A 27,529-nucleotide genomic window follows, 5' to 3' on the forward strand; every position below is an offset into this window, starting at 1 on the left:
AAAAGGAATAGCAAGTTGTACATAATAGATTTGCAGTTTCATGTGCAATCATCTTTTTTTAATTATACTGTTATGGAAATGCTTGTTTTAGTACATAAATTAAAAATAAAATTTTAAAAAATAAAATAAATGCTTGTGGAATTTGAACTGAATTGATTCCAAAACTAGTGTGCTTCCCTTTATACCACATTGCCTCTAAATTTCACATCCCTCTCACCCCAGCTTTTAGCACAGTGCTCTGCACACAACACGTGCTTTAAAAAGTCTGTTGAATGAATGAATAAAAGGTGTACAGTGAGTGAAGAGACTGGTTTATGTAAGGGGAGAAATTGAGAAAAATAATCTTTTTTTTTTACAGCAGAAAAAATACAGGAGTAATTTTGCCTCATTCCTCCCCCACCTCTACTTCTCTTTGCGACTTAGGCCTCTCTAACCATGAAAACCTCAACTAGATCCAGTGTGGTGTGTCTTGGGTCCCATCAACATGCTCCAGTATAGAAGGGCAGTGGGACGGTCCTAGCTCATAGACTGGGCAAATCTATTTAATAGAGTACTAGCCTCCGAACCCATCCAAAAGGCTTAGCAGAGAACTACAGAAATGCTAAACAGTAACAGATCTCCGGGCGGAAAACAATGTGGCATTAATTGTTTGTGCTCTTCAAGGTCCCTGCCTGAGACCATCCCCCCTCCCTACTCCTCCTTCCAGCCTCTCCCGGCAGCTGGCTTCCCTTTAAACTTGAGTCTCCCAGATGCCAAGAGAAGGTAAATGGGGAAGGGGGTGGGGGCGAGCAAACTATTACTCCTCCTAAGAAACTAGGATCCGCCAGCTAATAGAAGCCGAGGGGAGGGAAGGAAGGAGGGGGGAGAAGGAAGAGAGTGGGATCCCATTGGCTGGAAGGGTTGTGACGAAGGGAAGGGGGCGGAGATTTCCCGGAGTGGTCAGAGGCGGGGGGAGAACGAGGAGGAGTGGGAGGGGAAAGCAACCTCTGTTCAGTTTCTAGTCCTGTGCTTCTGGGCCCCCTGAGAGTGGGACAGGATCCCAGGGACCGAGGTTCTGGGCCCGGCCTCTTTCCTTGCTCTGCTGGCTGGCGGGAGGAAGAGCTCGCCAGCTGGGCGCCCCCTCCCCCTCTTCTGCCTCGCTGCCACCCCCACTCCGGCTGGAATCCAGCTCTTGCTTTTCAACTGTTGGGTTTAGCTCTTGGGGACTTTTTTGTGTTTGTATATTTGCTCCTCATTCTCCTTTGTTACTCCGAAAACCCTTCCAGGCTGGAGGGAGGGACGCCCGGTTCTCATGGAAGGCAGCTGCCGCTAAGTACCCCCTCCTCAGCCCCGAAAGTACTCGAGGAAAAAAAAAAGGCTCCCCCTATTCCCCGCTCCGACCCGTTGCCTGCTTTCTCTCCGCTGTAGCCAGTTGCTACAGCTCGGGCTTCATTGATGCTTAACGGTGAGTAGCAGGGGGTGGGCATCGGGGTGAAGGGGAAAGCGCCGCAAGTTGCGAATTTGCAGAGAACCTGAAGGGGGTTACAAGGATTAAAGATTAAACTCGCGGTTCTCCTGGTGTCCCTCTTTCTCCTTTTTCCCCCCAAATCTGGGCCAAGTTTTCTGGGGGGAACGGGAAGGGACAGAAATATTCCCAGCAAGACGAACCCTGTCTGCTCCACCAGCTTTGTGATCGGGGGAGACTCCTGGCTTCCCTGAGAGGGTCTGAGCCCATCTCAGCCTAAAATGTGAGCCCGAGTGGAAGGTCTAAGACCTGAGCAGAGCCCCGGCTTTGTTTCCCAGCTTCCCTCCCCAGCCCCCTTCCCCCTGCCTTTGTGCTCTACAACTGTCCTTTGTTGTGGTTGTCGAGAGAGTTAAATCCAAGCATGGGCTGGGATTCTTCCTAGAGGGAGCTCAAGTTCTTGGCAAGAAACTTTGCTGGCAATTTAAAATATGTACAGCATACATATGTTGCCGAAGGATAGGCTCTCTCCCCTTTTTTTGTTGGAGCACCTTTGCTACCCTGCTTCCTGCTGGGAATATCAAGAGAAGATGCCCACCTGCGATTGTTCGAGCTTCTTGGACGAGTATGGCATTTCAAGAGTTTGCCTCAAGCTGATCAAGGATAGTTTCGTTGTTGCATTCTGGATGGAGCCCCCAGCTTAGGACCCAGAGCCAAAGTAATTTTTTCCTGGCTTCTTTGCTCCCCCTGAGATCATTCATTTCAGACCTGTGAGAGTCACCAAGTTCCTTTCAGATGAAGTTTTCTTTTGTTTTAACTTAGAAAGCAGTGTGAGAACTAGGGTTGTCTTTTTAATGGGAAAGCCGCAGCTTTCTTAGCAGAACAGTATAGTATAAACAGCTGAAATAAAAGTAGGAAGAGCATTTATATAACGCCTTGAGGTTTGCAAAACCTTTTAAATATGTTGTCTCATTTGATCTTCCGTATACTGTGCTGGGTGTTATTCTTATTTTACAGGTGAGGAAACTGAGGCTAACAGGTTTAGTGACTTCCCCAGTCACGCCATTAATGGCTGTCTAAACCTGGATTTGAACTTAGGCCTTTCTGTTTCCAAGTCCAATGCCCTATCCACTCACTGTCCCACCTACCTGAAACTTGGAAGACCAGGGTTAAAAACCAACAGATTTCCATTCTTCTGAGTATTGCTGGCTGGATGACTAGTGAAAAGAATATTTCCTTAGGTTCCTGCCAGATCTTGGATTAATGATTTCAAGAAGGTTTTGTTTTAAGGCTAGGATGAAAGAATGGTGTTCGTATCCCTTCTCCATTCTTCTCCCTCTCCCTCCTCCCAATCTATTTCTCTGAAAATTAAGCAAACTGTGATGGAAGGATGGAGCAGCACTAGATCCTGCCCAGAAACCCAGACTAAAGAAGATCAGCCTTTACCGCTTCCCTTGATTCCTGGTTCACCTTCTTCATGACATCATCCCCTTTTGCTCTGCCTCAGAAAGCTGAGACACTCAAAATCTCTAGGATCCTAAACTAGGAAAACCCCTCCAAGCCATAAGTAGTTGGGGATTCAACAGAAGAAAGGCTACTGGGAAACAACACTGTTGTAATCATGATCTTTGGTTTCATTTCTTCAGTTCCTAACCTGATTTCCCTCTGAGGGTTTGGACTCCCAAGAGTTCACTTCTTAAAACTTCTCAATTTTTAAAATGACCAAGGGAACCAGCTCCCTGCATGTCAGAATGAGGTAACTGATCTTGTGTTGTATGAAACATCTGGGGCCCTCTACTTCCTGTTCTCTGGGCCCTGGAAGACAAAGTGTTCATCTAGCCCTGTATTCTTGGACAATAGTTTCCATTCAATTCAGAAAATATTAAGCACCTACTGAATGCAGAGGAGGAGATACAATGATGAGGGAGAGGGTACCACTGGCCCTTCCCTCTAGGAACCTACCACCTAGGAGTCAGAGCGGAGAAAAACATGAACCCTTCCTGCCCTGAATATACCGGTTAGGATGATGCTGGTTTGAATGTGCTAGTGGTCAAAGATTGAAATTTGAAGAGAAAAGAGAGCCTTTCAGGTGTGGAATCCTGGAAGGCCTTCCTAGAGACACCTGAGCAGAAAAGATCTTCACTAACAAATTGGAAGGCTCTTGCAGATGATATGATTTGGCTCAAATTAGGCAATGGAGAAGGAAGTGGTAAGGGGCTTAAGTTCCCAGAAGTTTTTTTTCCAAATGATGTCAATTCTACTTTTTTTCTATCCCACTCTCCTCCCAAACTTACCTTTGCTATCTCTTTAAAGGTACATGCACCCAGAGTCCCAAAATCTTAATCCTTGACGGTGGAAGTGAAGGCTTCTTATTGTGTGTCCTCGGGCAAACAACCTCCTAGGGCCTCAATTTCTTCATCTATAAAATGGGGAGAGAGAATTGAACTATGTGGTCTCTGGAGTCCCTTCTATCTCAGAGGTTCCCAAACTTATTTGGCCTACTACCTCCTTTAAAAAAAAATTACTCAGAATCTCCTGGAAATCTACTTTAACCCTTTTAAAAAAAATTTAATCATTTCAAAAAAATGCTGAACCTCCCCCCATTGTTCTAGTGCCCCCCCAGCGGGGTGGTATCACCCACTTTGGGAACCTATGCCTAAAACTATAAGGTTTCTGTTTCTTGTAGTTGAGCAACCTCCTCCACTTCTACTGGGGAGAGAAGAATTTGGGTCAGTCTTAGACACCAATTAATTGGGTGTAGTTATTGCCAAAAGGATCTCATCCTTTTGGTTAAAAGTTATGTTGACCTCATATCTGCAAGAACCCTGAACATTGTTATAGCAAGATGTAGCCATTGTTCTAAGGTTTCCAATGAAAGCTTCTCTGCCAAGGATAGATGCAGAGAGATGAGATAAAATCAACAACTTCTCATGAAGCAGGTGCTAGCAGGCTATTCTTTTTCCTGGAATATCTCCCCAATCATTCCACCAAGAAGCATTTATGTACCAGGCACTCTGCTAGGTGCTGGAATTAGTGGGATTAAAAACAAACCAAAAGACCCTAGAACCTTTCATCCGATCCTTCCTTGTCTCATATAATACAATGGCTTTTCTATGTGTGCCATAATAGTCAAATATTAGCTCCTCAAGGGCAGGGACTCTTTCATTTCTGTTGTCTTAGCCCAGTCCCTGACTAGACAAGGTAACCTATCAGACAGGGAGCTGGTCTTGGAGTCACAAAGAGCTGAGTTCAAATCCTGTGTCTGATATATGATCATGGGATAGTCACTTCAGTGCTCCAGCAGATTCTCAAAAAATAAGTCACAGACCAATTTCCTATCTGTGGTCAAGGGATTTTCCACATTAGAAGTTTTGTTCGTTGAAATCATGGGTCTAAATTTTGGCACCCCTTCCCCCTCCAAAAACAAAATAAAAAAGCCTACAGTGGCATGTAGGATCTGAGATTTAGAGCTGGAAGGACCCTTAGAGAATAGTGAGTACACACACACACACACACACACACACACACATTTTATAGATGAAGAAATTGAGGCACAGAGAGATTAAGTGACTTGTCCTGGGTCACAGCTGGTAAGTATCTGGAGAAGAATATGAACCCAGGTCTTCCTCACTCCAACTATAATGCCACTGTGTTGTTGTTTCTGGGGAGTCCGATTCTTCATGACCCTATTTGGGGGTTTTCTTGGCAAAGATACTGGAATTTCTTTCTCGAGGTCATTTTACAGATGAGGAAACTGAGGAAAACAGGGTTAAGTGACTTGCCCAGGGTCACAAAGCTAGTAAATGTCTGAAGCCAGATTTGAACTCAGGAAGATGAACCCCTGACCCCAGATCCAGCAGCACTCTATCCACTGCCCCACCTAGCTGTCCAAATTAAACCCAGCAGAGGATGCCTCTACATAGCAGACATTTAATAAATGCTTATTGAATTAAATTGAATTGCCTCCCCAGATTGAAATTTGCAGCTTCTCCACCTTTCCTCACTTCTAAAGGCTACCCCTTCCTCTGTCTCCTTGTATGACATATCTATCCCATCCATTAGGGAGAGTAAGAAAAGGCTTACCAGATTTCGATGGGGATGTGTAGAAAGAAGTTAACATAAGTCAAAATCAAGAGATAGTCATGAGTTAAGCCAAATAGCTATGACTTCACTCTCATCATACATATTCCCCTAGTGCCCTGGTGTCTAATCCTGGATGAGGCTACGATCTAGAATGGGTTACCTAACCAGCCTCGGTTTTCTTTTTTACCCTTACCTGGCTGGCAGTGTTTCTATATGATCCTTCCTGGAAGCATTGGGATGTCCTGGAGGATAGCTTTCTTTAGGGGTTCCTGGAAGTGCTTTAATTCTGATTTAAGGATAAATGTGCTTAAGTGACCAATGAGTGTTTGGAACACTTTTAGATGTATAATGTATTTCCTCATAACAATCTTGTGAGGTGGATAATGTGAGTATTATTTCTATTTTGTGGATGAAACCGAGCAGCCCAGAGAGCTGATCTAACTTGTCCACAGTAATACAGTTAGTTTTTTTTTTTTATTTCCCCATGGTCATATGGCTAGTTTAAGAGCTCGGCCTTCCTCATATAGCTAGTTTTAGAGCCAAGAATTGGACCCAGGTATTCTGATCAAGGCCAATATAAACAATGTAAAGAAAAACTTCCTGGCTTCCTTCAAGTCTCAGCTAAAGCTTTCCTTAAAGCCTTACTTTCTACAAGAAGCCTTTCCCTCTGTGATTATTTATGATTTATCCTGTATAGATCTTGTTTATACATAGTTGTCTGGTGTCTCCCCACCTAGGGGAGGCTAGGTGGCTCAGTGAATAGAATTCTGGGCCTGGAGTCAGGATGACCTGACTTCAAATACAGTGTCACACACTCACTAGTAGTGTGACCCTTGTAAAGTCATTTAACCCCTGCCGGCCTCAGATTCTTCAACTGTATAATAACCCTCCCAGGGTTGTCAGGAGGCTCAAGTGAGATAACATCTGTAAAGCACCTAGCACATAGTAGGCTCTTAATAAATTCTTGTTTCCTTTTTCCCCCATTAAATTGTGAGTTCCTTGAGAGTAGGGACTGTCTTCTGCCTTTCTTTGTAGCCTCAGAACTTAGCACAGTGTCTGACATATAGTAGACTTGTAATTAATGCTTATTGTCTAACTGACTAATAGAAAGGGTTATCCAAAAGTAGAAATGGGCTCCCTTGGGAGGTTGTGGGTTCCCCTTCCCGGTACATCTTTGGGCAAAGGCTCAATGTCTGCTTTGGGGTATTTCATAGGTGAGGTTCTTTCCAATTATGGATTGGACTAGATCAAGGGTTCTTAACTTTTGGGGGTCATAAACTCTTTGATAGTTTGGTGAATCCCCTAGACCCCTTCTCAGTATTTGTTGCCTATATTCACAACTGAAAGAAATGGTAAATTGCAGTTAAAGGTTAGTGAAAATAAAGATTTTTTTTTCCCATCCAAATTCATGGACCCCTTGAAATCTATGGACAGATCTGTCCACAAATCCCATGTTAAGAGCCCTAATCTAGGTGGACTAGATCCTTTCCAACTCAGATCTTTTTTTATTCCATATTTTATTATACCATCTGCTTCTAACAAAGTAGAGGGCCAATCCAGACCATCCACTGAGTCTGTTGTTTAGTCATTTTCAGTAGTGTCCCACTCTTTGTGACCCCATTTAGAGTTTTCTTGGCAAAGATACTGGAGTGGCTTGCCATTTCCTTCTCTAGCTCATTTTACAGATGAGGAAACTGAGGCCAACAAGGTAAAGTGACTTGCCTAGGGTACATGGCTAGTAAGTGTCTGAGGCCAGCTTTGAACTCAGGTCCTCCTGACCCCAGGGTCATCACTCTATCCACTGCACCACCTAGCTGCCCCAGATCCACTGAGTCAGATAGCTTCAAAATCCTTTTCTAATGTGTCTATAGGTTTGCCATTGCTTTACATGTTTCTTATCTTTGATCCTGACTGGAGCTTCCCCTACCTCCCTCTGCCTGCCATCAAGCCTCATGAAGTCTATGGTCCTATTTGTCGCAGCTGAGGTGCTCTCTAAGTTCCACCTATGACTTCTCATTCTTTCTTTCCAGGATGTGCCTGCGGCCTGGGACTGATCTACAACAACAGGTCGTGCACAATGCCCCCCATCAGTTTCCAGGACCTTCCCCTCAACATCTACATGGTCATCTTTGGCACAGGCATCTTTGTCTTTGTGCTCAGCCTCATCTTCTGCTGCTACTTTATTAGGTGAGTGGAGAGAAGAATAGAAGAAGGCAGCTTCATTGGAGGTCTTGGGGAAGACCCTCTTGAAGATTCGAGGACTCAGGCTATATGTATTCCCCTGATGCTGAGGCTTAGCCCATTCTGTCATCTGTGGCTCCTTTGACCTCTCTTGCTCTGCTTACCTGGCCCTGTCATGTTATTTCAGGGGGTTCAGGAGGTCGCATCACAGCTGGTCTGCTTCCTGGGTTATTTTTCTAGGGGTACCAGACTCAGGCTTGTGATGTTAGTGACACCTTAAGAAATACCCTTCTCTCTTCTCCCTCCCCCCATTCCCTCAGAGGGTGACAGGAGGCAGATGGGCATTAGTCACACCAGCGGTACCTCCCCCTGTACTCTTGGGAAATCCCTTCCCTTTCACCATTGGTCCAGGGGCTAATTTTAGCAGGAAGATGTCTGGGGAGCATCTTGTTTATTCCTCTTTCTGAGCCCTTATTTTTGAGAGAAAAACCAAAAACGCCACTTGTTCCCAATTGCTCTGGGAACCAGGAGAGCACATGAGGTTGTCAGAACCCACTGAGTCCTGGGAATCCCTTTTCATTGGACCGTGGGAATGGAGGGAGAGACCACACCTAGTTTCTCAGAGGGTCTTCTCCAGGAATGACCTGCAGGTGGGGATGGACATCAGAACAAAGCATGTATGCTACCTGCTGGGGTTGAAGCCAGTCTCTACTCAGATGCTTCAGAGAAGTCATGGGCACTGGGCAAGACAAGAGGGCAGTAAGATGAGACTGCAGAAGAAAAGACTCAGGACCCAGGGTGGCTAGGAAGTAGTAGGCAGATGCAGATTTTGTATTCAAGGACCTGGGTTTGAATTCCAGTTCTGTTATCAGCTATCCAACATTCTGGAAAATAATTTCATTTCCCTGTGCCTGTTTCTTCATCTCTATTGAGGGGTTTGGCCCAGGTGATTGCTAAGATCCCTTCTAGCTCTAAATCCCATGAATTTAGATACCTAAATAGATTTTTGGGCATCTCAGGTGGAAGAGGCTGCTGAGAGAGGCACGTAAGTCACTGACCTAACCCTCCTGAGAGAGAGGAAGTATCCTCGTGGCTTGTAGTATTGGCCATGCATCTGACGTTACTTCTTTGCCGTCCTCTTAACTTGTAACTTTTCAGATACATGTCCCTAAGCCTGAAATTTTCTAGTTTAGGGTTTCTGCAGACAAGATCATGAACCCCTCTCAAAGTACAGAGGGAGAGAAAGGTCCAGAGAGGAAAATTGACTTGCCCTGGGTCACACGGCCAGTTATGTGCCTGAACCAGGACAGCAATCCAGGTCAAGACAGTGGTTTCTTCTTTCTTCTTGTACTATTTATTTGATCACAGTCATTTGGGAGGGTGAGACTGAAGAAGGAAAAAGAAAGAACAACATCTGTTTTACTTCTTCACAAGTGGCTCTTTTTCTGTCCGAACCCAGTTTGTCCCCTTAAAAAAGAGAGAGGAACACCCTGCCCCACTGCCTACCTCCTAACTAGGAGCATTCTGAGGAGGAAAGATCATCTCAGGGAAGTCCCCAGAGAGAGAGAGAGACAAGCTAGAGAAATACCACGGATGATTTATTTATCATGGGGCCTAGTGGAGTCTGTGAAAACCAACTGTGTTGATGCTTCTGCCTCACACCCCCACCCCCACCCTGAGCTGTAGCTAGTAGGATAGACTAGAGGATGAAGTAACCGGAACAATATCCTGGAAAGAATATTAGACTAGGGAGTCCAGAGATGTGTTATAGGCCTGGCTCTGACACCACCTGAAGTGGGAGATCTTGGGAGTCATACTTCCGCTCTGGGCCTTGGTTTCATCCTCTCAGATGAGGGAGTTGGACTAGAAGATTGCCAAGAGAGGGTGGTGGTGTGATGTAGGGGACTAAGTGCTGCATTTGGACTCAAGGCCCAGGTTCAAATTTTGTTTCTGATTACTTATCACTTCTGGTAATAAGTAATTAAGTGTAAGTCACTTGATCTTCTTGGGCCTTGGTTTCCTCAACTGTAAAAGGAGGAGGTTGAACTATGACCTCCAAGGTTCCCTCTAGCTTTGGCTCTTTGACATTGATGGGGCTTTTTTTTATCCTACAAATCTTATAATCCTCTTCTTTCCCTTTCCTATCTCCTCCCCAATCCCTCTCTCCTCATAAGGCAGTGGGATAGTTGATTTAGGTGGAAGATGGGCTTGAAGGGCCCAGGAGTACCCAGCATTGCCCTAGGCAGGCCTGTGACTGAGGGTTGGCATTAACAAGGCACAGAAGGGAGCCTGGGGGAGCCATGTGTCACTGGCATTTGTCTTCACCATTTACTGCTTTGGCTAAATGTAAAAGAACAGCTGAATAGCCACAGGACGCCAAAACCTGCCCAGTCTTCAGTGGCATTAATACCACCTGTCCCTGGAGCAGCAACCTTCCCAAATGCTCATCCCTGTTCCCCTGACAGCCTAGCTGCCGCTGGTGTTGGGTGGTTCTGGGGTCTGCATGTGAGAGAGACAGAAAGGAAAGAAGGAAGGAAGGAAGAAAAGAAAGAAAGAAAGAAAGAAAGAAAGAAGAAAGAAAGAAAGAAAGAAAGAAAGAAAGAAAGAAAGAAAGAAAGAAAGAAAGAAAGAAGAAAGAAAGAAAGGAAAGAAGAGAGGCAGAAAGAAGGGAGGGAGAGAGTGGGGGGAGAAACAGATGGAGAGATTGTATGTCTGTATATGAATGTGGTATTTTGTGTGTTTCTGTATATGTGTGGGAGAATGGTGGTTTGTATATATGTATGTTTATGTGAGGGAGAATGTGTGTGTGGTACTTTATGTGTTTCTGTGTCTATATATAGAAAGAGACCAGGCATAGAAGCCACTTCCTTTCCAGCCTTCTCAGCTTCCTTCTCAGCCAAAATGGGACCATGACCGCCTACCCCCAAACCGATGAGCTCATCAACACACAACAAGAGGTCGTTCCCTGGTTCCCCTTCTTCCCTTTCTTACCCTGGCTCATTCTTCTGGCTTCCCTGAGGGCCTGCCTGCCTCTGCTCCCCAAGCAGGATGAGGGGGACATCAAGGCAGGAAGTGGCAGGAAGGGGACAATTATGGGGGGTGGGGGGCTGGTCTTATTGTTTCTGTGGGAGGAGAGGAGCCTGCTGACTGTATCTTTAAATGGCCCCATTGAAACCAGAGGGTATTTTTAGATGCCTTGCTCATCCGACAGCTGAGAGGGCCACCTGCCCAAAGCTGTTGGCACTACATTCCCAGTTTGGTACCCTGTTGCCCTTGTTCATCCTGTCCTTCCCCCTCCCCGTCCCCTAGCTGAACTCTTCCCAGAGTGGAGCCTGCTTCCTTCCATTCCAGCCAGCAAGCAACCTCCTTCCCTCACATTCTGAGAGGTAGGGGTTTTCCTATTCTCCCCTAGTGGCAGCAGAGAGTAAGGGCCAGAGGGGCTCTGACAGTTGCCTTGATCCCAAACTTCCACAGAGCAGAAGACAGCTGAAAGTGCATTCTGGAAGAGCCAGCCCTCAGACTCTGGGACTGGGGTTTTAACAGGCTTCAGGCACCCAGGGCTTCCCACAGCCCCTGTGACTACCTGGAGGAAACACTGTGACTGCTGGCTGGCTGATTATTTCCTGCTCCTCCCAACTTTAGCTGGCAGAGTGGGCTTTGCCATGCCTTCTTCCATCTTCTCCTCCTTACTTCTGCTTTGTCGAGTTTCCCCCTTAACCTTGTCCTGGGCCTCTTTAGCAGGCTGCTGAGCAGTTGTGGGAGTGGAAAACTGGCTCTGCTTCCTCAGTAATCACTAGATAAATAACCACTAGATAACCTCCTAACTCTCCCTCCCCTATTTCTTTCTTCCCCCAGCAAACTCAGACACCAGGCACAGAGTGAGCGGTACGGATATAAAGAGGTAATGTGAGCTTTCTCCACAACATGCATGCACCCCAAAACCTCTGTCCCCACATCACTTTGCTTGGGAGATTAGTGCCCAAAGTGAACATAAAAGGGAGCAGGCTCTGGAGGCAAAGGACTGGGATTCAAATCCCACCTTTGATGCTGATTGCCTGTGTGACTGTGGACGGGTCACTTGTCCTCCCTGTGAAATGAGGCTTAGATGAGGTAGCCTCTAACATCCCTTTCAGATTCAGATCAAGAATCCTATGGATCTAAAACTTAATCTCCAGTCTGTCATGCTCATGGCTTGCTCTTAGGCAACCTCAGTGTACCCTGGAGGTTAAATTCCCCTTCGACCATGTCCATCTGTCTCAGACATGAGAACCTTGGACCTGAAGCCATTACCTATTGAAGAGAGGGAGAGGCAAAGGGATTCTGGCTTCCCTGAGGGCATGTCTGGGAGCAGCCCCTTTCAGAGGACCACTTTCCCCATCTGTATCTTCTGTAATTTCATCATCAACAAGCATTTATTAGGCACCTTATTATGTGTTAGGCACTGTGTTAAGTGCTTGGGATACAAATAAAGGCAAACACAGCCCCTGCTCTGAAAGAGCTCATGTTCCAATGGGAAGACAATATCAAATAGCTGTGTGCATAAAAGACATATAGTGTAAAGGGGAGATCATCTCAGAGGAAAGGAGGTTGCAGGGATAGGTTTGGGAAAGAGCTTTTGCAGTAGGTAGGATATGAGCCAAGACTCAGCCAGGAGACCGAAATGAGGAGGGAGGGCATTCCATGCCTGGGGGACAGTCAGTGAAAAGACCAGTTTTGGAAGATGGAGTGCCATGTTCAAAGAACAGCAGGGAGGCCACCACAACATCGCTGGATAGAGTACTCAGGGAGGAGGGAAATGGAAGAAGACTGGAGAGGGGGCCAGGTTCTGAAGAGTTTTAAAAGCCAGCCTTGATAGTCCTTTTCTTCCTTTCAGGTGGTGCTGAAAGGTGATGCCAAGAAGTTACATTTATATGGGGTGAGTGTATCAGGGGAGGGGAAGCATGGTACTAATTTGGATGGAGCTAGAACCATTATTTATTCCCTTTTGTGCCTGAACCTGTGCCCTTGGAGGCAGGGGGTTTTCTCTCACCCCTTTCCTGAAGACAGACAAAATAAATTCCTTCATATTTCTTCCAGAACTTCAAAAGCTTTGCTGTGATCTGTATGAGTATTCTTTCCATTAGATTACAGACCCTACATGCCTAGCTTCAGGCCGCTAGGTGGCACAATGAGTAAAGTGCTAGGCCTGAAGTCAGGAAGACTTGTCTTCCTGGGTTTAAATGTGGCCTCAAACACTTACTAGCTGTGTGACCCTGGGCAAGTCACTTAACCCTGGTTGCCTCAGTTTCCTCATCTGTAAAATGAGCTGGAGAAGGAAGTGGCAAGCCACTCTAGTATCTTTGCCAGGAAAACCCCAAATGGGGTCACAAAGAGTTAGACATGACTGAAAAATGATTGAACATGCCTAGTTTCATGAATTGTTCTGATGGGGAGAAAGTCATTCATCACCTGATGGCCAGTTTTCTGGTGATCAGTCTATCACCAAGTTCCCCTTCCTAACTTGGTAGAACCTGCCAGCCTTTTGTGCTCCCCTTGGCATAGCCTTAGAGAATGGAGTCACTTCCACACCATCATGGAAGCGTCAGAATAGGACTGGAGCAGGGACATTTCCTTCATTTATTCAACAAACATTTGTTCAACTCAACAAATAACATACTTAGTAACTGCCATATGCAGAGACAAGTACCAAGGCCAAAACGAAACAGTGTCTTTCTTCAAGGAGTTTATATTCTGTTTTAGTGCAATGTGCTGAGAGTGACAAGTTTAGATAAGACAGTCTCTGAACTCAGGGAGTTTACAATCTAGTAGATTCTTCCAAGTTCATAAGAGTAGGTAAATTTACAAAATTTATTCCATGTGCACATGATTAAGTTGGAAAGAAATAGAAATTAATTCTAAAAGGGTTTTTTTGTTTGCATTTTTGTTTTTTAGCAGATTTATGGAAAACAGCTACAAAAAGAAGCTAGGCTATGTACCTCGTCTTTAAGGTTTAAGTCAGCCTTAGCTGTGCCACATCCTTGGAGGCTTTCTTTTTTTCGGTAGAATACTGAGCTAGAACATGACGTACTGGAAAGATCTGGAGTCAGAGGCTCCGGGTTTGAATCCCAGCTCACCATTTACCACTATGTATGTAACTTTGGGCGTGTCATTTCAATTCTCTGGGGCTTAGTTTCTACATCTATAGAATGAGGGAGTTAGACTAAATGACCTCTGAGCCCCCTTCCAGCTCGAAATCTATGACTATGGATCAAACCCAACATGACAATTCTTGCTCCCTCTACTATTCTTTTCCTCCGACCAATCCTTCTCCCCATCTGATCCCTTACCTTAGATATTCTCCTCAAGGCTAACCCATTTCTGTCTCTTTCCTGCTCCATCTCACCAGGAAAACCATAGGCCAGGTTATTCCTGTACCTATTGCATATACACACATACAATTGATTCTAATTTACTGTTTCCAAATCAGTCCATCTGTTTACCCACTTTAGGTCACTCTGAAGAAGTTCATAGTTTGCCAAAACATTCTCTTTTGACCATTTTTTTCCCCTTGGAGGGTAGGCGGTGGTAGAGGAAAGATGAGTGATCTGTGTGTCTATAAACAATATACGCAGAGTTCTTGGGGGAGTAGGAGGTGTAACTAAACAGATGGCTGAACAGACAGGACTTCCCCGCACCCCATTCTCTCTTCTCAGTGTGTTCTACTTTGTACTAGAAGTGAGCAAATCTCTTCACCCTTGGCCTTAGTATCCTCACATATAAAATGAGAGACTTAGGTTAAATGGTCCCCAAGGTCTCTTCAGGCTCTGAAGCCTAAGTTAACAGATGAGTCTTAAACTCCAAAGGGTGAGGGTGTGCTCTTCTAAGGGGTAAGACTGATGTGCCCTTAGGCTATACACCTGTCCTCTGTCCCCTGTCCCTCCAGGGTAAGTGGGGGTAGGGTGCAGCGGGTGGAGGGGGGGATAAAACGCTCTAAGTTTGGGCTGAGTGGAATCTTAAAACTCACACTCTTCTCTCCCCCTCTGTCCACAGCAGACTTGTGCTGTCTGCCTAGAAGACTTCAAGGGGAAAGATGAGCTTGGTGTGCTACCTTGTCAACACGCTTTCCACAGGAAGTGAGTTATCACCATGGGGACCTCTGGGGATGTGGGGGGGTGGTGCCTTTGCAGCCAGGAGAGACATAGCGCTTTCCAAGCACCCTCCTATTTTCCTCCCCACTGAGATGGAGGATGGAAGACAATGAGGAAACCTGTTTCTCCTACAGTGCTCTTGGCCCTGCCTCCAGCAGGCCCATGCCTAGTCTGGGAACACTGCCATACCAGGCAGTCCTAATGGTGGGGAGGGACCAGGAGTACTAGGGCTAGTGTTCTGATACATCCATAATGTTTTGGCATAGAGTCAAGAGACATGGGTTCAAACACTAGCTCTGTGTGACCCTCAGCAAATCAAATAAATACTTGCATTCTGCGTAATAGATGTAATTCAGGAACTACCTAGCTCACAGGGCCCTTGTAGGGAAAGTACTTTGGAAACCTGAAAGGACAACAGAAATGTTAATAAAAAGGCTGGGCCAGGTGGAGAGGAGGGTAGTAGCAGAAAAGAGGAACGGTGGGTTGAGGCTGAAAGGTCCTAAGCTATGCAGTGAAGGAAACCTGTGTCTCTCCCTGCAGGTGTCTGGTGAAGTGGCTGGAAGTCCGTTGCGTCTGTCCCATGTGCAATAAACCCATTGCTGGCCCCCCAGAGGCCCAGAGCATTGGCACCCTCCTGGATGAACTGGTCTGAATACCACCTTTTCCCTAAGACTCGACACCTAAATGCCAAGTGCCTGCCTGTTCGATTCTTAAACTGCATGGCCTGCAGAGTGGCAGGTGCCCCTTAGGGGCAGCTATCCCTTTAGATGGAAAGAGAACAGGCAAGCTGGTCCTTGCCCTTCCTTAAGAGGGGGCGAAGTCCAGAGTCTCCTTCTCCTTGTCCCTCTCCTCTTCAGTACTCTGACATCTCCTTCCCTGCTACTCTACCTTATTGGTGTCACTCACAGGTCAGGGCTGCTGGCCTGGACCTTCTGCTTTGTTCCTTGCTGTAGAGAAATTAGGCATATCCTGACACAATGAAGGGTATAGGTCTAAGCTAAAAAGGACCAGGGGCCATCAGGGAAATCAAGGCCCATTACTCTTCAGGGTGACCAGGACTGGGCAAGTCACTTACCCCACCCAGGCAGGAAATTCTTCATTAGATTCTCACAGTTGCTCCCTGATGTGTGTATGGGGAAGGAGGGCAGAAGCAAGGAATGGGGAGGAAAGGATAAGGCAGGCCCTGTCTCCATCATTAATTCTTCCTCCCTCTTTCCCCACCTACCTTCAAGCAGGTGTCTGGATGAAAGAAGGGATAAGAAGGAGTAAGGCCCAGGTTGGGAGGCGGGGTTTGGGAGGGTGGGGTAGTATAACAGGAGTTCTGCCTGTGGCAGAGATGGCGGAGGGCCAATAGGCCACCTCCATACTTTTTTTTAAAAAGTTAATGTTTACATTGGACCTTCAGAAGCAGCAGCTGGCTGGCTGAACTGACAAAGTGTAGGAGCAAACACCCTGCCCAGAGCTGGGATCTGTGGTGCCACCAGCTTCTTAACCTGCCCTTTTCCCACTTCCCTTAGTTACTCCTAGAGCTCCTCTTCCCACCTTCCTGGGTCCTGAAGGGTTTGGTGCATCTCCCAACAGAAGATGCATTCCCTACAACCAGGCTGATTTCCCCAGGGACAGATGAAAGTTGGTGTTTCCTGAAAGGGGAAAGGGGGGACGGGGTGCTGTGCTGAGGATGGGAGGAGTCTGGAAACCTTGATGGGACCAGATGCTCTTTTCTCCTTTGTAAATAGTATTTTTATACCTTAGTCTCCTCACCATCTCAGGCTTTGTACATGGGACACTTGGGGAGTCCCATTTCTCCCCATAGTGGGTGGGGGGTGGGAAGAAGGGTGTATGCAAAAAAAAAAAAACTCAAATAAAAAAAAGCAAATTGTCTAATTCTGTTGCTGTAGATGTGGTCAGAGCCAGAATTTTAGCTCCTCTGATGATAATTAAGGAAAGACAAAGGCTTCCCCGTCACCTTAGAGCTGTCTTCAGAAAAGAAATTATGTTAGCACTAGGGTCACTTGTGTACACTAGAATAAGACTGTCACCAACATCCAATAAGAGCTCGGAATGAAATACCTGTCTATATTGCCTTGTCTTAGAGAAGAACATTGAATTTGGAAATCCGAAAAAATGAGAGTGAGTTCTGTCATTTACCGCAATTTTGGTCAAGTCACTTAACTTCTCTGATCAATTCATTGCACTATCTGTGGTCCCAGCTCCTCAAGACCTGGACAGACACTGAGTCCATCTTGGGGGACAGGCCCCAAATCACTTCCATTCTAATTGTCCTTAATAAGATTTGCTTCTGGGAGGTGTGAGAATATAGCTCATGTCTAGGTCGCCACAGATGTGGGGAAGGGAGTTTCTAGAAGCTGTGATCAGTCACTCAAGGCCACAATGGAACTTTCCTCCACCTTACAGAAAATGCAAAAATAAAGGACTCAGAATGGCCCAGAAATAATTTTTCTTTGTTAGTAAGGCCTGACTTTCCCTAGGATTCAAAAGTCCGGAAGCAGGATGGCACTGTGGGAAAATCACTGATTTTGGAGTCAGAGGACATAGGTTCAAATGCTTGGGGTTTTTTAACCTATGTAACCCTCTATGGGCCTCAGTTTCCTCATTTGCAAAATAAGAGCATTGGATTAGATGACCTCTAAGGTCCTCCAGACCGAGCACTAGCCTATGGGTTGAACTCTTCAGAAGAGAAAAGAACTTGAAGTTTCTAAGTCCGTTAATGGCTCCCATTCACAGTGAATCCCAGTTTCCACCTTAGCGACCCATCTGATCTTGGCATAGCAGTGCTCTCAGCATTCGTACTCCCCTCTGAAAGGAAACAAAGGGGGTTGCAAGACAGATGAGAGCTATCCCCCATCCCCTCAGACCTGCGCTATTCAAATAACCCAAATTCACAATTTCAGGGGAGGTCTTGCTTCCTCAAATCATGGCTTAGAAAAACCATTCTGCCCACTTAGGGGGTCTCACTTGTAGTTTCTCTACAAGAGGCTGGTGCTGCCCAGGAATACCCTTTTTCTCAATAAAAGTCTCACTCTTCGAACTCTCAGACTTGGGATTGCTACAGGTATAACCCCTGAGGCTGGAAGAGCCACAGAAAAATTCCCTTTTATCACTAGGATGGCAAAAGTGGCCCATTTGCTGTTTCACAAACAGTATTCAAGATCTAGTCCCCATGCCATTGAACAAGCTATCCTTCCCTCGTGCTTGGAATGCCATTCTTCCTCAACCCTGCCATGAAATGCCTGAAATAAAAGGAATCCTTTCAGAGAAAACTGGGAAGACTTGTATCAACTGACACAAGGGAAGTGAGCAGAATCAGGAGAGCAACATTGTAAAGACCAACAACTTGAGTTTAAGACCTATGATCAACTTCAATGATAACCCATGACTTCAACGAACCAATAAGGAAATATGCTACCCACCTCCTGACAGAGGTGATGAACTCGAAATGCAAAATGAGACATACAATTTGGGCTAACACAAGATTTTTTTTTTTGCTTATATTGATTAAAACGATTTTGCTTTTTTTTCTTTTTCTCAATAGGAAGAGGTGAGAAAGAAAAATAAAAGTTTGTTCATTTAAAATAAGGGTTTTTTTTAATGCTGGAGAGACTTTAATACTTTGCCATCTAAGTACTCCAGGTGAAGACAACAGGGAAGTTAGGAACCACTAAGGTTTGAGATTCCAAACTGTCAAAAGATTCTCCTCTCTCCCAAATCTATATACCTCCTTTCTCACTGGCTGGAGCCTACCCTTAGAGCATCACCAAGCAAACCCAGAATACTTGGGAATGTCTCAATACTTCCTCTCCTTCCAAGTTGCTTCATTCCTCCCAGGGACTAAATATCCATGACATTCTATAAATATCGTTTAATCAATCAATCCATCTGAGAATGTCCACAAAATTCTGAGAAATCATTTTTTTCTTCTATAAACATGGTAGTTACTAATGTTTTTTTTTTGGAGAATTTGGAGATGGCAGATCTCTTCAATGACTGGGAAAGGGATGCATGTGATTTCTATCATAATTAGCTAGTGTTTATATATAGCCATTTACAGTTTACAAAATGCTGCAAATATACTATTCTACTTTGATAGTTAACCACCCTGTCAGGGAGGTAGTGCACATATTTTCTGTATTTTGCAGCAAAGGAAACTGACACAGTCTAAGTGACCTCTTCAAGGTAACAAAACTAATTTTCATTGAAGCCTGAACAGGAATTCAGGTCTTCTGTCTCCAGATCTAGGGTTATTTCCACTACACCACAGTTGTCCTAACTTACTAATGAAATTGTTTGGCACCATCCATCCTTTCTTCGTTCCTTCTTTCCTTCCCTCCCTCCCTTCCTCCCTCCCTTCCCTTCCTCCCTCCCTTCTTTCCTTCCTTCCTTTCTCCCTCTCTTCTCCCCTTCCTCCCTCTCTCCCTTCTTTCCTTCCTTCCTTCCTCCCTCCCTTCCTTCCTTTCTCCCTCTCTTCTCTCCTTCCTCCCTCCCTCTCTTCTCTCCTCCCTCCCTTCCTTCCTTCCCCCTGCCATCCCATCGCAATCCAACCACCCCTTTGCCTTCCTGATTGCCACTCCATTTTCTTCTGCTCTCATAGGGCCACTCATTTCCCACTTAGCTCTGATCTGAACCCCTCTTTCTGTCCCCACTTGAGTCCTCTTCTGTTTGCATTTGGGTGATATATACAGTTGCATCAAAAGATGGGTAGACGTGTATTAAAGATCACTGAAAACATAATTGATTTTCACAAGCTTGAAATGGAGGCCAAAATAAGGAATGTTAAAGGTCCAGGAGGGAAAAGTGATATTTCAAGCCTTGTTTTTCTCTCTCCAACAAGCTATCCATGCCTTAGCTCTCTTTCCTCCTGTGCGTCTTTTCTGGAATCCCCCTTGTCTGGATCTTCTAGCCTGGAAACCTCCAGGTGTTTCTTAACTGATTGGCATCTCCTTGCCTTAGATCTCAAAGGCAGGACCCTATTCGTATGCATACAGCACCTGAGCTGCCCTTATATCTGGAGTGAAGGAGGACCCAGAAATTCAAGTAAGAGTTTGGAGTAATGATTCCCCGTATCCTGGAAGTACAGTGCCCATGATGGCCTTACTCTTCCTGCCATGACCCAAAGATCATGGAACTAAAGTTGCCCAGTGACAATTCTGAGTTTATCCTTTCCCTTTCCTGCCTTTTCCATTCTTGCTTTGAAAGTGTCAGTCCTCACCTCAGTATGTAAGTGTATTGCGGACACAGTGGGGTAAGGGTAGGGGGGAATGGAGAGGGGAAGAGGAGGGAGGGGGAGCCTTGGGAAGAGGAATTAGTGAATTGCCCTAGTGTGGAGGTCCTGGTCTATGGGGGGAGGGGGCAGTGGTCAGAAAGGCCCCTTTGGCCCCAACAACAGACCTTAACAAAGAGAAAGGATGATCCTGGCCATAACAGATAAGCTAGTTTAACATGGTACTTGGTGAATCTCTGGTTTTAGTGCTGTTTTCCTTTACATTGTGGTCATTGTGTACATTCTCTTGTTCCTTCCTTACTTTGATGTGCATTAGTTCATACAAGTCTTCCCAAGTGTCTCTGGATTCTTTGTATTTGCTGTTTCCTGTGACACAGTAAGATTCCATTTCAATCCTATATCATGATTTGCTCAGCCATTTCCTAACTGATGGGCATTCACTTTCCAGGTTTTTGTTTTTGCTTTGCATATTTTTTTGTATATAGGGGATATTACCCTTTATCTTTGACTTCCTTGGGTAGTGGGATCACTGAATCAAAGCGTATGAACAGTTTAGGTAATTTTCTAGCATAGTTCCAAATAGTTTTCCAGAATGATTGTTGTCCAGGACTTTCCATGAATCCTCTACCCGACATACTGGCGACCTTCCTCTCAACTTAAAAAAAAATTCTCAAGGGTACTATGCATCTTGTCTTTGAATCTCACAATGGGACTAGTCCACCTCCTTTTCCATTCATATGCATCCTTTATAAGGTGTTTTTTATGCCTCATCTCAGCACAAATGATCTTTAGTAATTAATAGGGACAAGTGGAAAGAAACCACTCACAGGACAATTTGTCAAACAATCAATTAATTTATAACCACACTGGATAACAACCAGCATGGCTCTGTGAAAAACAAGTCATGCCCATCCAATTTAATTTCCTTCTATGAAAAAGAGATAGGGTTTGACATTTGATATAAACTCAGATTTCAGCCAGCCTTCTAATTCTGTCCCATAAGATATTCTCATGAACAAAGCAGCTGAGTAGGTAATCTTGGGGCTAGGGGCGACTGATCAGTACTTGATTTTTTGTCTTGTAGGGTAGGAGGAGGAAGGGAAATTTTTTTTTAAACCACATTCAAGGAGGGCAATTTTTTTTTTTACTACATCCAAGGTGGTAATATCTTCCAGGATGATTGTGTGATGCACGCTGACTATTTATTCTTTAATTTCACAGAATATGAATTTGTAATTCATTATGAATTACAAAGAAAAGAGAACACTAGTACTGATAAAAAGAAGTAAGAATGATGATACAAAAATATAGACTACAAAGGGAACTTGTACTGAGATCTTTAAAAATAGGAAGAAGTGTCTGCCTTGTGTATGTTCCTAGAAACAGAGGGACAGGCCAATGATATTTTGAGGTCTGTCTCATCTCTATGGTTCTAGAAGTGGAAAGTGAAAACATTGTTTGTGAAGTCTAGAATGGAAAGAATACAAAAAAGATTCATTCTTCCATGAAGAAAAAACACAGATATTAGAGACAATTAGATGGTCCAGTGGATAGCAATAGAATTGAAATCAGGAAAAAGCTGAGTTCAAACCCTGCCTTAGGCATTAACTAGCTGTGTGACCTTTATCCTCTCTCAGAATCAGTTACCTCATCAGTAAGATGGGGATGATAATGATAGCATTTACCTCACAGAGTATACGCCCCCTCCTCTCCTCTGACCCTGCCAACACCTTGGTGCAGGTCCTGCACCTCGACTATTACAATAGCCTTCTGGTTGATCTCCTTGCCTCACATCTTTCCCCAATCCAACCCATTCTCCATTCAGCTGCCAAATTGATCTTCCTATAGGATACCTTTAGTTTTATATACCGTACTGTACAAGGCTGAGAAACCTTCTGAATATGCTAAGTCTAGGAAAGCTTTTACATGAGAAAGTATTCATAGGGAAAGGATACTTTAACTCATAGAAAATAATTCATATTGAAGAGAAAACTTTTAGCTAAAAAGGGCATATTACCATATTACTCCCATATCCAATAAACTCCATTGGCTCCCTATCACTTTCAGGATCAAACATAAAATTCTCTGTTTGGCTTTCAAAACCCTTAATAACCTATCCCTCTCCCTCCTCACCTTTCCAGTCTTCTTACATCCTACCTTCCCCCCATGTGCTCTGGGATCCAGTGGCACTGACCTCCTTGCTACTCCTTGAAACAAGACACTCCATCTCCTGACTGTACATTTCACTGGTCATTCTCCCTGCCCAGAACTCTCTCCTCCCTTACCTCTACCTATTAGTTTCTTTCAGTATCAGCTAAAATCCCACCTTCTATAGGAAGTCTTTCCCAACTCTTAATTCTAATGCTTTCCCTTTGTTGATTATCAATAAACATGTATTAAGCTCCTACTATGTGCCAATTTATCCTGTGTGTATGTATACATACATGTATGCACATATATACATATATATGTATATATATATATATATTAATTACAAAGTTATCTGCATGTTTTCACCCCCATTAAATACTGAAATTCTTGAGTACAGGGATTGTTTTTACTTTTCTTTATATCCCCAGCACTTAGCACAAAGTAGGGGCTTAATAAGAGCTAGGTGACTGAGTGACAGGGTTGTTAAAAGCATCAAATGAGGTAATAATGATAATATCTAATGTATCTAATTATAATAATATCTAAAATTTATATAGCACCTACTATGTGCCAGCCACTGCGCTAAGCTCTTTTACAAATAGTATCTCATTTGATCTTCCCAACAACCTTAGGAAATAGATACTATTATCATTCCCATTTTACAGATGGAGAAACTGGGCAAATAAAGGTTAAATGACTTGCTGAGAGTCACACAGCTAGTAAGTGCCTGAGGTCGAATTCTAACTCAGGTCTTCCTGACTCTAGCACTCTGCACCACCAGCTGCTCTGTAAAACATGTAAAGAAAGCACTTGGCAAACTTCAAAATGCTGCACAAATGCTGGCGATCTTTATTGTCATTATTACGTTCACTGGAAGAAATTGGCATCAGTTTTAATGAAGAAAAGCAATCATTTTGAGTGCATGATCCCTGTTAATTCAACTCCATTGCACAAATGCTTCTTGAGAACCTGCTGAGATCAAATTACTGAATCTTAGTGTTGAAAGGGCATTTATCTAGCCAGTAGCTGAACAAGAACCTCCTCAACAGCATCCCCACAAGTGGCCATCTTGTGTTTGCTTAAAAACCTCAAAGGAGGAGAAAAGCATTACCCCCAGAAACAGTCCATGTCACTTTGGGACAGGTTCAATTGTTCAGAAATTTTTGCCTTATGTCAAACCTAAATCTACCTTTTTGCATCTTCCCCTTGTGGCAGGCAGCTCTGTTCTTTGAGGCCAAAGAAAAACCACCTAGATGCTCTCTTTCATGAGGGAGCCCTTCAAATACCTGAAATCATTGTCCTGTCCTATTCCCTCCCACTCCTTCCCACCAAGGCAGGTCTTCATAAGGCTGGATATGCCTATATTTTTCAACTAGTCCTCAGATGACATGAGTGTTTTGATTGTCCTCTCCTGGACATCCTACAGCTTATCAATATCCTATCTAAAAAGAAGTACCCAGAACTGATAAGAGTCCCCCACATGTAGCTTAACCAAAGCAGAGAGGTGTCACAGCACATAGAACACTAGAACTGGAATCAGGAAGATGAGTTCAAATGTGGCCTCAGATGCTTACTAACTGTGTGATGCTGACAAATCATTCACCCACTCTCTGCCTTAGTTTCCTCATTTGTAAAATGAGAATGATAACAGTCCCTCCTTCTTAGAAGGGCCTATGGTGTTTCAATAGGCAAAGATGGGGAATGGTGATGTTTTTGATAATTTCATTTTTAAAATTTAGTGGCAGCTGTTCCTTTCCCTTCCTGCCACCCTTTGTATGATTAGCCATTAGCTTTCTAAAGTGCATTTTACTTGTCAAGCAGACAAATGAAAAAAGGAAAACTGAAGCTACAAGGGAATAAGAAACCGGGCCAAGTTGGTACATGTAGATCGTCAAACAAGCAGCACTTAGAGTGCATTAACCACATTCACCAGAAGATTATTGTGTTGGACTTGGTTCAGCATCCTAAATTCAGCAAGCTAGAATTATCACTCATATAACATTTTTATTAAACGTTTGGAAAAAAGAATGCTTTCTCATGATGAAACTGGACATCATCCTTAGTGGAACACAAGGTCTTCAACTTGATTATTGTCCAACAAAGCAGACCCTTTACTATCAGAAATGTAACTGGCATTTCTTGTGCCAGAGGCAAATTCATTTGGGGATAGGTGACGACAGTGCAAAGGACAGCCCGACCAGGTGTAGTAAAGCCAGGGAACAGACAGCAAGTAGCCCATCCTCAGAGTCCGCCCTTGCCCCTAGAGCATGATAAATGGTGCCCGACCTCCAAACAAGGAGGAGGAAGAGGAAGAGGAAGAAAAGATTCAGTGATCTTTGATGTTACTATTATAATTGTTTTGAGTTGCCATGAACCTGTGCCCCTACAAGATGGTGAACTTAATAAATATATATGTTCTGACTGCTCCACTGACCAACTGTTCCATTTCTCTCCCTTTCCTCTGACCTCCCTAATTCCCACACAATGATATTTAAATTAGGCCAATTAACAATCCTGCAATGGCTTCCAAGTGTTTCAGGGAAAGGAAAAGTCAATCAATGTAGCAGATTTCTTTGTTGTCTTATTTTAATTGTCACAGCCACCTCAAACCTTCAGCAACCACCACCCTGATGAGTCAGCAGCCATCAACATCAAGGCAATTCCCTTCTCCAGCAAAAAGACTACAACTCGATGAAGGCTCAGATATTGGTTAGCATTTTTTTTTGCAATAAAGTATTTTTTAATTAAGGTATGTCCGTTGTTTTTTAAGACATAAAACTATTGCACACTTAATAGACTACAATATAGTATAAACATAACTCTTATAGACACTAGGAAACCAAAAAATTCATGTGATTCATTGTGATGTTCATTTTATTGTGGTGACCTGGAAACGAACCCGAATATCTCCAAGGTATGCCTCTATACAGCAAATGAGTGAATTGCAATGACCCCATAGGATTAGACAAGGCTTCCTGCAGGAAGTTGTTGTTTTTTTCTGCTCATCTTTTCTGGCCTTTTCCCTTTCTTTTAAATTTCAGCTCTTCTCCTGGAAAGAACACTGTCTCAGGCTTCTTGTGCCAGGGGCTGCAGGGCGTGGCTGTTTACCTGGTGCTGCAATGATGTTGCCCTGAGGCCCACAGGGGATCCTCACGTCTGGTACCGCACCGAGCGGGATAGCGGGGAAGCTGGCGCTGCTGGAAGCCGTAGGAGTCTGGCAGCTTACCTGGCACTGAGCTGGAATCCTAGTGCTGGTATCTGGCATGTGCTAAGGCTGGTGGGGAGTTTCTGCATTTCCCCAGGCTACTCTGAAGCACATGATGGTGTGGGCACTGGAGGCTTCCTGTTGACCCAGGGCTATGCTGAAGAACTTAGAGGTCTGGGAACTGGAGGCTGCCTGTTTGCTTAGGTACCTGTAGGGTTGGCATCTACCTGTTTGCCTGGAGCAATGCTGAAGCATGCTATGGTTCTCAGAGCTGGAGTCTGCTTGTTCCTCTGGTTATGCTGAAGCACACAGCGGGGTCCTGGTGCTGGCATTTGTCTGCTCCACCACACTTGGGCTCGGGATCTCCCCATATTGATCCCTTTCTATGAGAATTCAATTCTAACTTTGTCATCAGTCCTTACTAGTTCTGAACCCAACCAAAATCTTCTCTTTTTTAAGTTTTAAGTAACATTTTATTTTTCCCCAATTACATGTAAACAATTTTTAACATTCGTTGCTTTTTTGTTCTGAGTTCCAAATTCTCTCCCTCCTTCCTTCACTACCCTCCTCCCTGATGCAGTAAATAATCTGATATAGGTTATACATGTGCAATCATGTAAAACATTTCCATATTAGTTATTTTGTGAAGAACACTCAAACAACAAAAAAAAAGAAAGTGAATACAGTATGCTTCAGTCTGTATTCAGAAGACATCAGTTCTTTCTCTGGAGTCAGATAACATTTTTCATCATGAGTCCTTTGAGATTGTTGTAGATCATTATACAACTGAGAATAGCCAATTCATTGACAATTCTTCATCGTACAATGTTGTTGTTACTGTGTACGATGTTCTCCTGGTTCTGCTCATTTCACTCTGTATCAGTTCATGTAAGTATCCAATTTTTTTCTGAAATTATCCTGCTTGTCATTTCTTATAACACAGTAATATTCCATGATAATCATATACCACAATTTGTTCAGCCATTCCCCAACTGATGGGCATCTCCTCAATTTCCAATTCTTAGTCACCACAAAAAGAACTGCTATAAATATTTTTGTACAAATAGATTCTTTCCCCCTTTTTAAAAAAATCTCTTTCCAACCAAAATCTTCTTGACACTCATAACACTGGCCTTTATGTCATTAATGGCCAAAAGGCTATTCCCCTAAATTCCATGTGTTCAATTGAAACCAAGCAGAGAATTTTATGCTCCAAGACCTGGACTCTTATTGGCCAGTCTCTCATTACTCAAGCAATGGGGATTCACTGAAAACTTCTGGACAGAATAGTTGCATATATAGATCTACACATCAGAAAAAGAGGCAGTGTGGTTCTCATTGTAAGCACGCTGGATTTGGAGGCAGGGGCTATCGGTTCAAATCTCAACTTTGTTATTTACAGCCTGTGTGACATTAGGCAAATTACTTATTCTCAGTGGTTCTCTGTTTCCACTAGAAAATGAGATGCTTAGCATAGATGATTTCTAAGTTCTTTTTCAACTTTAAATTCAATAAGGGATTATGGGAGAATGACCCTGTAAGATGATCCTGGTAACCATATGAAAAACATTTAAGAAGAGAGGTGGAGAGAAAGGTGACAATGGATGACAATTAGGGAGTCAATGGGAACGAGAAGATGCTACAAAGTAAGAAATGTTTTGGGTGTAGAATTGCTAGGCTCTAACTGATGGCATATGAGATGAGAGGAAAAAGTAAGAGAGGGGTGATCTTTAACCTCAGCTAGAAGAACAAATGAATGGTGGTGCCACAGACAGAAAGCATTAGATCTGGAGCCAGATGACCCGAGTTCAGTTCTAGCCTCTGCATCCTCTATGGTTCCAAGCAACTTCCTTCATCCCCCAAGACCTTGGTTTCCTCATTTGTTGGAGCATTATATACGTGGGCCTTCCTTTGGTATTACTCTGTTTTCTACCCATGCCAGAGCACACAAGAGACTGGAAACGGGTGGTCAAGACAAAGTATTGGAGACTGTAAAGGGGCTGTTAATGATTGCTCTGGGGCACTTCTGAAAATCAATCAATCAAAAGAAACCATTTGTTTAGCACTTGCTAATTGTCATATAAGTATGTGATTTCTGTTTT

At 44.1% G+C, this 27,529-nt stretch overlaps 1 protein-coding gene across 2 annotated transcripts; it reads left to right on the forward strand.

Moving 5' to 3' along the window:
* The first annotated feature begins 958 nt into the window (after window positions 1-958).
* Window positions 959-16,859, forward strand: RNF122 (ring finger protein 122). 2 transcript variants are annotated; one of them, XM_036751413.1, is made up of 6 exons: window positions 959-1,444; window positions 7,555-7,711; window positions 11,561-11,606; window positions 12,579-12,620; window positions 14,735-14,817; window positions 15,373-16,859. In XM_036751413.1, exons 1-6 carry the CDS (start codon window positions 1,435-1,437, stop codon window positions 15,482-15,484), a joined length of 450 nt encoding a protein of 149 aa, XP_036607308.1. In that variant the 5' UTR covers window positions 959-1,434; the 3' UTR covers window positions 15,485-16,859. The 2 variants fall into 2 exon arrangements, with proteins under 2 accessions (XP_036607308.1, XP_036607309.1); XM_036751414.1 differs by having other exon boundaries at window positions 996-1,444; window positions 14,738-14,817.
* Window positions 16,860-27,529: the final 10,670 nt, after the last annotated feature.

Source organism: Trichosurus vulpecula, chromosome 3, assembly GCF_011100635.1.
Source record: "Trichosurus vulpecula isolate mTriVul1 chromosome 3, mTriVul1.pri, whole genome shotgun sequence".
Lineage (NCBI taxonomy): Eukaryota > Metazoa > Chordata > Mammalia > Diprotodontia > Phalangeridae > Trichosurus > Trichosurus vulpecula.